The following is a 12,005-nucleotide window of genomic DNA, read 5'->3' as shown; positions in this document are numbered from 1 at the left end:
TTATGTATAACTACAATGCACTAATAAAAACATTTTTCATAAAAGTTAGATAACAGTGCCATTTTGTCATTCAATACAGAACACTGAATCTTTAGAGTGGCTAATTTCATATGGGTTTAAAGGTTTAATCTGTAGGACAAATAAAATTTAAACACAAAGGTAATAGAAATGGTATAGTCTCTTAAGTATTTGAAGATGACATGTGTTCTTGCCCCTTGTCCAACCCAGCTCACAACAGTTACATTCATGCATGGCACCTCCAAATACAGAAGTCACCCCAACTCTAAGATCTCTAGATCTGAAGAACTTCTGTTACCCTCTTGTTCTTCCATCTGTCCTGTTAGGTCAGGCAAGTCATATGTGCTCTTCATGGATTCTTTTGGCCCAAACCAATGTTTCAACTGGTCGTGACTGCCTCTGGGCTTTCACTTTCCTTTATCTCTGTTTCAGGCAAATTAAGGTCCCTGGCCTTCAACTTCCATTGCTTCTTGCCAAGTGCTTTGCATTGGATGATGCCTTCAGGCCTGGCCTTGGCCCTGTGAACATCACTTCCCACTGAGTGAGCAAGAATATCACCAGGTCTGTCTAACCTTGAATTAGCACATTTATCTTTAGGACTGAGGAACTCATTCAGGGACAACTCAGTGTATCTACTTTAAATGGATCAAGGAAGAAAGAGAACAGTTGTTTTCAGGGACGAGGAGGATCATGCAGTATATCCTTCATTGTGGTGCCTTGGCGGTTACTTGACTACACAAGTTTTTATTGCACATTTGCTGCAGACAAAGCCCTATTCTAGGAGTAGGGGAGAGCAGATGACAACAAAGACAAAGTGCATGACTCCAGAGCATTTAAATTCTAGCAGAGAGTCATAATATTGAACAACTAAGCATAAAATTAAAGAAGGCATTTAGATAGAACTCTGCACGATTCTTTTTTGAGAAACCACGACACACGTATTAGAATGCCTGCAATTGAAGACATTAATCACAGCAAGTGTGGGGAAGTTTTGGTAGAACTAGAATTTTCACACACTGCTGGTAAGAGATTATAATGGTATAATCACTTTGGGAAAGGTTTGACAGTTTTATAAAATAAAACATGCATCTACCTTATATTCTAGATATTACACTGTTAGGTATGCACCCAACATAAAGAATATATCACCTCAAAATGTGTGCACGGAGGTTCAAAAAAGCCTACTTGTAATGACTAAAAGATGGGAACTGCTCAAGGCCCCATCAACAGGTGAATAAATAAACACATTTTGGCACATCTATACACTACTGCTGCTCAGCAATAAAAAAGAGTAAAACATTGAACACATGCAATAACATGAATACCCCACAACAGGGCAGGCTGATTGAAAGAAGTTAGATATAAAAAGTACAGACACAAAGTAGAACATACTGCATGACATCATCTATAAAAACATCTAGAAAAAGACACACTAAAGAGCAGTGAAAAAAAATCAGACCAGCAGTTGGGGACAAGTAGGCACAAAATAGCTCTGCTCATTTCTTATAGAAAGTTATACTTACAAATTCCTATGCTTGTTTTTAAAAATATAACTGGCTATCAGATATTCACAAAGTCTTTAGGTCTTAAAAGTACTTCTAAAAAAATACATGTTAAGGTATGATTTTTACCCTTAGATCAATTGCTTTGACTATTAAAACCCGTTTCAGCCTTTGGACTAGTTCAGTATTGTGTAACTTAGATTTCTAGGTTCAGGGACCAGTTGTGGGTCTATTATGAAAAATTTCTTACTTCTCAACCATGGATGATCTCGGGGTCCCCTGTTTGTATTCTTCAGGTTATTCACAGGGATGGAATGAGTCTTTACTGCACTGTGTTCAGAGCCCTTGGATCTGTTTATTTGTCATTAACCACGAACAAGATGATGTTACACAACCTCTTTTCCGGGGTGAAGCAGAGCAGTTTTGTGTGCAATGGTAAAATCACACATGAACTCCCAGCTGGTGGAGAATAATTGATCATGTCTGCCTGGAGAAGCGTTTAGAGATGGATTCTGAGGCTCAGGCTGGGACTCATCAGAAAAGAAATTAGGATTGATAAGTGAAATCTGCTATGGGCAAGGAAGGGTGAACTTGTATGTGGCAGGAATTTTCTAGTCCATACACATTGACACCCTAGGAATGGCCTGACTTTCTGGATTTCATTTTAATTTCTACAAGGAAGTGCATTCTTAATATTATCCTAAACTTAGGAAATTAGTGCATGCTCAATGCAGAACCCCCACTTCAAAATACCTTCATGCACTTCGCTCTTTCCGTAGGTGTGTTCTTCAATCTAGAAAATATTTCTGTTTTTTTTTTTTTTTCAATTTCAGACACAATGATGAGAACATAATTAGATGTTTCTTTGTGTGTGTATGTGTTTGGGTCTGTCTGTCTATGGACTTGGTGCAGGGCAAAATGTATTCCTTATGGGTCATGGTAAATATAGTTTGAAAGTCACCACTTAGACCATATCCCTTTATAACCAGAGCCTGAAGGGAGAGAAAAATGATTCTTACGCTTTACTGACTTGGCATATATCATCAGTCTTAATCATGTCAAATCCACGTGCTGTTTTGGGAGCATGGATTTGAGCAGGACTAGTAAGCAAGGTTGGCTTCACAAAAACACAGAAGCCTGGTGCAAAAGCTCAAGCCTTACAGCTCTATGAGCACAGCCAAGCTGCATCCACCTCCTCTTTGCTCTAAGTGATTCTCTGTCATTAGTGAATGCCTTGTTCCTATCCTCAGAGAAAACTGCTCTGCTTCTCAGAAATTTAGGAAAATACAGTCCTCTGCCAGATCCATTCCCACCTACTCCAGCTCCTTAAATACACACAGAATGTATAACATTTTACTGTTTATCATGACTCCAACTATTGGGCTGTAGCCACATTCCAATTTTCCTACTGCCTGAAGAGAAGGGTGATCATAGGATGTTTTCACTAATCGGTGATTTAGACGCTCAATGCCATTTTGGGTGACAGTCAATAGATTTATAAAAGCTATAAACCTGACCCATGTTAAGAAGAAACTGATTAAAGTACAAGGTAAGGAGCATGGGTTACTTTCCCAGCAGGGCCCAACTTATGTTTCTTTAAGAATACAAGCTAGTGGTCAGAATCTGACTAACAGGACTGAGGGAAGAAGAGGGGCTTCCTTGGAGACTCAGAGTTTATTATGCACCTGCAATCTCACCATCTCAAGGCTTATATGGTGACCATAAATACATTAATAAGTGGGCTCTCTTTTAAATGATTCAGTGGGGTAGCACATACAGGAAAATGCCCTTCGGTTGTTTCAGGGGATGGGAAGAGGTCAAATAATAAGATCTGTGTTTAGTTTTTCAGTAGCTAGCAGAAATTGGGAATGGTTGTCTACGCTCTAAGAGAATTCCTCCCACTGGCCTCCAATGGTGTCAGCATGATGCACAGGGGGCAGTGAGGATAAGCCTCAATGCTCCCCCCACCCTCCCACAATGTTTACTAAGCTTCAGCAAACCATATATATTTTTGATAAGCATCTGTTTATTATAACTGATAAGACTGTCAGAGTAAACAGGACATACATTCTTTGGGAGTAAAATTTCTAAATGACGGACATAGTTCTCTTATAAGTTGTGAGTGTACTTCTAGTAAACATGACTGAGTCTCAACTTCCAATCAAGTAGAAAGTTGTAACAAGGGCTGAGACCGTGGTCACTCTGGCCACTCCTCCTCTCTCCTGGTTCCCTTTGGGGCATGTGTTGTGAGGCACCGTGGAGGTCTTAGGCAAGTTTTCCATTGGAGGTTCTGAATTAGACTAGTCAATCAATGGAAGAGCCAGTGCTTAACTAGCCTTCCCCCAGCTTCCTAACTGTCTCAGCTGTGTAATCCATCATTATGAATTGAAATCTCTCATGCGATTTCAGAGAGCAACCCAGTGCTAGCAAAACTCCTTCTCACCTCTCTCCATGGAAGTTACTCCTTATATCACATGGACCAGAGGTTTACCCTTCGTCTTTTTGGACCCCTATTGTCCCATCTCTAAAAGTAGAGACATGTTGCACCTGTTTACCTTGTAGGACTTAGAATGGATAGAAAGGAAGATGGAAAACTTGCAAGTGATTCTATGTGAAAAGATGGGGCAGTGGAGAGAGGTCCGAAGTATTAATGTCCTGGCCTGCCCTCTGAAGTCAGATGAGTGATGTGAATTCATTCTCTGAGCACAATATTTTATACAGAAACACTGATTATGAGAGATTGGTCATGATGAATGCAGGTGATTAAAATGAATTATTTTCTTAAAAATTGACCACAGACATGAGCATTGATAATTTTTTATTTGACATCTGGATTTTTAACTTATATATTTGCATAACATAATCAAAAACTATTTTAATGATTATCTGCTCAGAATCACAAGATAGTTAACTTATCCCTTTTAATTCACTATTTGCAATCTGAGCATCACCCTGGTGTAGCACCGAGAAGAAAATAGTTGTTGGTCACTTTCCTTATAGTGACATAGGCACTCTCTGTACATGGAACACATTGGGCAGGTTCTCCTTAAACTGTGGATTGTATGGCAAGATTGGGTTTGGTAAATACAATAGGGAAGGGTAGAAGAGATAGGAGGGTCTCTACATAAGAGAGACATGAATACTTTTTTTTTTTTTTTGTACTGGAGATTGAACTCAGGGGCACTCAACCACCAAGTCATATCCTAAGCCCTATTTTGTATTTTATTTAGAGACAGGGTCTCACTGAGTTGCTTAACACCTTGCTGTTGTATTGAACTTGTGATCCTCCTGCCTCAGCCTCCTGAGTCTCTGGGATTTTAGGTGTGCGCCACCATGCCTGGCTGAATACATTTTGATGTACTAGATAGATGAAAATGGCCATGTCAGTAACTTACAAGTGCTAATGTGAGCACTGAGGAGTGTGGAAGGAACCTCTGATACACAGTGTCCAGCCCCTCCTATTTCATAGCTAAGGACTGGGTCCAGGGAACTTAGACTGATAGTAGACTGGAACAAGAACACTGGCTTCAGGTTCTGTCTCCTTGGTATACAATATTCATTGATCATCTTAGACTCAATTTCTGGTCATTTGAATAAATATTGGCCTATGAACCATAATTTTTTAAGGCTGAGGTATGTCAAAATAAGTTAATTTTTATGTTAATTTTCCCTGCACATTTTTTTATCTAGGTTGTAATGATGATGATTATCACCACCACACAAAAACTTAGCAATCATACTTTCAAATTTGGTGTTTAACGCAGAAGCAGGGTATCATGAATTGTCATTTATCTTTCACCCACAGACTACAAAACCATTTTCAAATCTAACAATTAGGCCAATTATTCTTGACTTATTATTTATGCTAAAGACAGTAATGAGGTCAGGGTGAAATGGTTCAGTTCTAACACACCAACCTGGAAGAATTTCTTTTTTGTAGGTAAAAGGTAACATGGTATTATGTAGAAAAATTAACATTAGGAGATACTCAGAGGCAGCCCTCATTGTCAGGCATTTAAGGATGACCTAGATTCTAAGAGGAACCTCCACAGAAGTTTTTTCTGCTTCAAAATTAAAAGAAGTATTTGAAGATAAATGGAAAGATTAAATAATCAGTACTGATCTTTTTATAATGGAAGGATCCACATGAGCTTTCCAATCAATGTAATAGAGTTGATTCACTTTCATAAAACATAATTTTTCCACATTAAAATTGAGATCTATCATTTATAGTGTCACTTGGATTATCTAAACAGTAACATCTTTGTTTATTTTATTCATGTTTTGTGGTGCGGTGGGTCAAACCCAAGGCCCTGTGCATGCTAGAAAAGTGCTCTATCATTGAATTATGTCCTCAGCCCCTCACATCATTGAAACAAGTGGGCTTCCATGGAGAAGTCTGTATTCCTGCAAACCCAGTTGAATTGTTCATGTAAAGCAATAAACCATTGGCAATAAGGTAAGGCAGAGGCACACCAGTAGACGCCCGTCAGCAGGTTAGTTTTTGATAGCCATGGTCCAGAGGAGTGGATGGCTGGTCTCCACAGTCACAACACCAGACCCATCGTAGGTATTAGAAGTACTGACCAGTGTTCCGAAACCAAGCACATCATTTGCTGTAAGAGGGGGAAAAAAAAATTAGTGAGAGGAAAACTTTTCCCAGTGTAGACTGACTTTGTCAATAGTTACCAAAAAAGCAAAGAAACACACACTTTTTATAAAAGACATATGAAATGGAATAGGTTAAATAAATGATGTAGAGTTTTAAAGCTAAAAATGTCTATAACTTGCTACTACCATTCTTCCTAGAATTGATTATTTACCATTTTTGGATGTATACCAATATTAATAATAAATTTCTTTAAATTGTTTTCTTTCTTTTTTTTTGCTTTACCAATTGTAAAACAAGAACCCACATCTTTAATGTGCCATTTACTCCCTTGCTTTGGTACAGTTTTATTTTTTCTTGATGATTCAGAATTAACATTTTACATGTTATTAAATGTAATATGGATACAATTTTAGTTTCAAATAAAAAAGATAGGTGACAGAAAGCTGATTACCTAAAAGAAAAAAAATAAAGAAAAGAAAAACATGAGATTTTTGGACACAGTGAATATGGCTTATGTTCTTTAAAATTAACAGGAACTCCATGGTCAAGACAGACTTTCAATTTGATTTTGAGCAAGTCATTTAAACTCAGCAATAAAATAAAGAGATGATATCATCCTTTAAACTATTTAATTATCAAAGTAAAAGCCCTACCAGTTAAGTTATATAACTTTCATACATACAGATTTTCATTTCTGGCAAGTGAGTGCCTAGGCACAGATTGGTACCACCCCCTCTCTGTTCACATAGGAGCACTGACCTTGAACTCCTGACTGTCCTATGAAATTCCTTGATAACTGATATTTTGTTTGGTAAAATTTGAAGAGGAATAAAAACTTCAGCGTCAGAAGAGGCCCCTTTTCCTTCAAACAAAACCTAACCATGGATTTACAGTGTGAGGGAAAAGATCCCATCTCAAAGCTCACTTCCCACTACAGGGAGCCTGCCATCTTTCCTTGAAGTTTCAAGCAGGCACTCTAAAAATTCAGAGATGGTGTTATACTGGATAAGAGAAAGTCAGCATTACCAGTTCACATGGTTTATTTATTAAAGTTCAAGTTGTTTTATGGCTGTCAATGTCTTTATTGCTGCAAACATAAAGCTATACAGTAGCACCTCACATAAACACGACACAAATTTGTAACTCAGTGGAAGAAGCTCCTGCCTCTTCAATATTGGGATTCTGGCCACACAAAGTTCCTAAGCGGTGGTGATGCATGCATCAATATTTGCATATATAGACATTCTGGCACAAAGAGTGTGCTGGTTGTCACGGTGGGATTCTTGATAAAGTCCACTTGGCATCTCTGTGGGAAAGAGAAGGCTTCACTCTCCTGAGTGGTGGTCTTGCCTGGTAACTTGGTGCTCACCAAGTGACTTCCTGAGACCCATCCCAGGCCCAGGGTTTCAAGGGTTTCCCAACAACCAAAAGGGAAGGAGCTGGGGAGCCATTGAACATGTCATACTACTTATCCATCATAAGTACTTATTGAGGATGCTTTAGCAGGTCCCTCAGGAAGGACATGTACACATAAGCTAGCTGAATTTGACACAGTCTGTTTTAAGATTCTGCAAACTAATAAGATCAAAATCTTAGTTTTTACCTGAGCTTAAAGGATAAAAGCATAAAATGTTCCTCCAGTTTGTAGTTGCATAATAATTTCTTTCTGAAAGTAAACTTATGGATTCTAGGTTTTGGGGGACAGTTACAGACATTGTACATATTGGTTTTTCTAAGACACTGCAGCATCCTAATTAGTTCTCAAATGGGAAAAGAACTGACTGCAATGACTATATTGGGACATAAGAACATGTAATATTTTCCTGCAGGAAACATTTCTTGGCGTTAAGCAAAGCAACTATTAGCCATGCTTATAAACTGTATTTTTATTTTATTTTGTAATAAAGTTTCATTAAAACCAATTACACAATTATAACTAATTAAAGGTAGAAAATTGTATTTGATAATCTCCAGCTTTATAAAAGTATGGTAAAAATATCAAATTAAGATGAATAAGCTGAAACACAAAATCATGAATTTCAATTTACTATGTCACACGCCAATTATTTTGGAATATATTATCTCCAAGTCAAATAATCATATTTTTGGATAAAACATCATGTCTTTCTTAGAAGAAGAAAAAAATTTTGAAAGAAATATTTGAAATTGTGATTGGATGCCCCTAACCCAAATGTTGGAGGGTCAATCTTGAAATAAAATACAGTTTTTTTTCTTATATGAGATGCTTATGACCAGAAGTGTTTCAAATTTTGGAATATGTGTGTGTGTGTGTGTGTGTGTGTGTGTGTGTGTGAAATATCCTGGGATCCAAATATGAAATTCATTTATGTAATATATATATACCATATACACATAGGCTGAAGGTGATTCTACATAATATTTTTAGCATGCATTTTTGACTGTTACCCTCACATGTGGTCAGGTGTGGAATTTTCCACTTGCACTGTCATGCTGAGGCTCAAAAATTTGGGGATTTGGGGATTTAGGGATGATCAATCTGTGCATGAAAATGGCAGAAAGATAGCTACATGCAGACAGGGGAAAACAAGTAACTTCTTTATTTCTACCCTAGAGGACTTTTCCAAAACATTGTTTGATGAACTGATAGAAAATTAGAGTCAGGTTTGCACAGAGTTGAGTCCTTTTTTTAACAAAAGACAAGAATAAGATTTACAGATACACGTGTAAGATAGTAAGCAACTATAGGACGTGTGACCAACATAACCAGCTATCACTGTGTGAATGTGAAAACTGTGTCTTCTCTATTCATTTCCAGCCACTATCATCAGTTGTATTGAGGACAGGTTGTCTTGTAGTCTTGACAGTATGAACACTGGTTCTCGTGAAATTTAATAGGGGGTATATACTAGGGAACATGGAGGCATAGCCTAACTTTTGAGTTTTGATATTTTAGAGAAATAGTAGAACTTAAGAATATGAGAAAGACTGACATCGATTTTACATTTTTTAATCCATTATCTCAACCTGCGTTCCTGCCCTGTGGCAAGGTGCGAATCAGCCACTTGCTACTCTGTTCGGCGATGTCTTACCAGCTTTTCTTCAACACTGGAAAAAGACTGAGGACTTATGAAGTAGAAGCTGGCAAACTGGTGGGAATCAGTTATTCACCTCTTTTCACATCAGCTGTGGGGTAAGTGGGGCCACTTGCCACTGGTTTCCTGCCCACCTTACCTCTGCAAGCTGCTCAGTGGGCTGTGACTCTCCTGCACTGGTGACAGGAGCCCACTGCTTCAGTTATTCACCTCTTTTCACATCAGCTGTGGGGTAAGTGGGGCCACTTGCCACTGGTTTCCTGCCCACCTTACCTCTGCAAGCTGCTCAGTGGGCTGTGACTCTCCTGCACTGGTGACAGAAGCCCACTGCTTCTGATGCCTTCAGCATTGATTCTAAGAGTAAAGCATTTTTTTTTTCTTTGCACCTAAGTGACTATTCTGCTCCAGAGTTTTAACAGAGAAAGCAACAAGGACCCCATCATGATGGGGTAAATAAGGCAGTCCTAGGTGCAAGCTGGGGCTCCCCATCTATGAACTCTGTGGGCTCAGTTACTTAAACTCTGGCCTCAGTGTTCTCAACTTAAAATGTGAATAATATCATCTCCTTCACAGAGAAGTTGTGTGGACCATTTGGTCCAAATTCTAACATGCAGTAAGTATTTAAGAAAGTCTCATCTGCCTTGCTTTCTATGATTGTTATTCTGTCCATAAAATAGACCAGGTTTCTCTTAAGAGAGAGGGAGAGAGGGGGAGAGAGAGATCATGATTTGAATAATTAGCACATGCCTTGTTCAAGTGATTAATTTATAGCTGGCTGAGAGGTGAAATGAGGTTAATTCTCAATTCTGGTGGGCCAGCTTCTGTGGAATGACTTTGTAAAATCATTTCGGTGCCACCTTGGCCTGGTATGTGTATGCATTCATTTGTTTACAGAGAGCTGATCCGCCATATACATGGCTTCTACTCTGTGAATTCAACCAACCATGGTGCAAAAATACTCAGAAAAGAAAAACTGTGTCTGTACTGAACACACACAGCCTTGTTTTCTTGTCCGCACTCCTTGACAGTACAGTTTAACTACTACTAAGTAGCGCTACTAAGTGGTGTTTACAATGTGATAGGTATTATAAGTAATCTAGATTTAAAATATGCAGAAGGATGTACTTAGGTTATGTGCAAATACTATGCCATTTTTATAGGAAGGGCTGAGCATCCAGATATTGATATCTATGGGGGTTCTGGTGCTGGTCCTGCCTGGACACTGAGGAATGACTATGACTGTAGTTATTAAAGTTTGACTCTGTGATGGCCACTAGGGGTGGCCATTCCATTACAAGGACTCTTGGGGTTTCCAACCCTGCTGGAATGTGAGGTTCAGTTCTAGGAGTTCGACTAGATATACTGGACATCACTGGCTTTAAGATGTGATGGAGCCACCGTACCCCTATAGTCCTTATTTCCTCCCTGAAGATTCTTGTCCTGTTTGGAGAATTGCTACACATTAAGAAAATATGACTTAGATTTTATTCACTAAAAAGAAATGCAAACCATATTGTCTCTACCATAAGTTCACTATTATTGGTCTTCATAACTTACAATTTTGGGCATATAGATTTAAAAATGCTTTATATTTATGTACCTGTGGCAAAATATTCTATTCTAAAAATTGCCAATTTATGCTATAAAATATGAACTCTGGAAGTGGTTTTTATTAAAGTTATTCCTTGTAAAGTAGTGTTTACATTTAGCATTGCTCTTGAAATTTTTCAAAAGTGACATCGATATACTGCCTTTTCATTTCTTACAGGCGGAAAATCAAAGCAGTCCTAGTGTCGAGTTATTGAATACATGGTTTCTGGTGTTTATGTTTATATTGGAATCTTAAGAAATACAAGTTGGAAACCATCTATCAAAGTAAGAAATACTTTCAGTTGTCTGTCTATACCAGCATGGTCAAATATAAATATGTGATCCACACATCTAGTAAACATTTCTGGTGAACACATTAAAAAACAGAAGAAGTTAAAAAGCTAAAGATTTTATTTAACCTAATATATCTAAGTTATTATCATCTTCGTAAATATAAAATTATTAATGGTATATTTTTTATTCCTTGTCTACACTGTGAAATCCACTGATGACACATATTAATTTTTATATTTACTGCATATCTCGATTTAGACAAGTCACATTTTAAGTGTTGGGAGCCACGTGTAGCTTGTGGATACTGTACTGACTGAATGGTGCAGATCTAGGTTGTTGAAGCAGAACCCGTGCTTATAATTCAGCTATCAGTTTTTCCAGAGGAACATCACTTTTTGGTTTGACTCTATGGGTACTGATTTTGTGTCACATGTAGATACACACTCATAATCAACCTGAGTCATCAGGTTACAAAGGGAACAGTAAGCTCAGAGTATATCAAATTCAAGGGATCAAGAGACACTTCGATGGTCAACACATGCTCACTTGTGAGAAAGACTGAGTCCACTGCCCTTCAAGGGGAGGGCTAGGAAGTACCTAGCAGACTCTGCAGAAGACAGCTAAAAATGTAAACCCTAAACAAAACTAACGTAAAATTGCCAGGAGAATCTATAGTGCATTCTGTAAAGTGTGTAATGAGTAGATCCCTGCCTCCGCATGTGGCACATAATCGTCCAGTTCTACTCCTTTCTCTGATTTTTTTTTAACCTCTTCTTAATTCTCCAGACTCCAGATCTGATTATGTCATTCCCATGTGAAAAACAAACAAACAAAAAACAACATCAACAAAAACCCAAAACTGATGCAGCCCCTAATTGCCCAAAAGGTAATGTTTAAAGCAAAAGAAAGCAGACT

The 12,005-nt window shown here is 38.1% G+C and overlaps 1 protein-coding gene across 3 annotated transcripts in view; it reads right to left on the bottom strand.

Annotated features, from left to right (window-relative positions):
- Window positions 1–4,354: 4,354 nt before the first annotated feature.
- Window positions 4,355–12,005, bottom strand: part of Tpk1 (thiamin pyrophosphokinase 1) — a 340,045-nt gene continuing 332,394 nt past the window's right edge. For all 3 annotated transcript variants that reach the window (XM_076859623.2, XM_076859627.2, XM_076859619.2), the window contains one exon: window positions 4,355–6,136. In XM_076859623.2, coding sequence (XP_076715738.1) covers window positions 6,018–6,136 — 119 coding nt within the window. In that variant the 3' untranslated portion in view covers window positions 4,355–6,017. The remainder of the gene's footprint in view (window positions 6,137–12,005) is intronic.

Source organism: Callospermophilus lateralis, chromosome 1 (genome assembly GCF_048772815.1).
Source record: "Callospermophilus lateralis isolate mCalLat2 chromosome 1, mCalLat2.hap1, whole genome shotgun sequence".
Lineage (NCBI taxonomy): Eukaryota > Metazoa > Chordata > Mammalia > Rodentia > Sciuridae > Callospermophilus > Callospermophilus lateralis.
The sequence above is the reverse complement of the archived record's forward strand: the minus strand, read 5'-3'. Positions and strand labels throughout refer to the sequence as shown.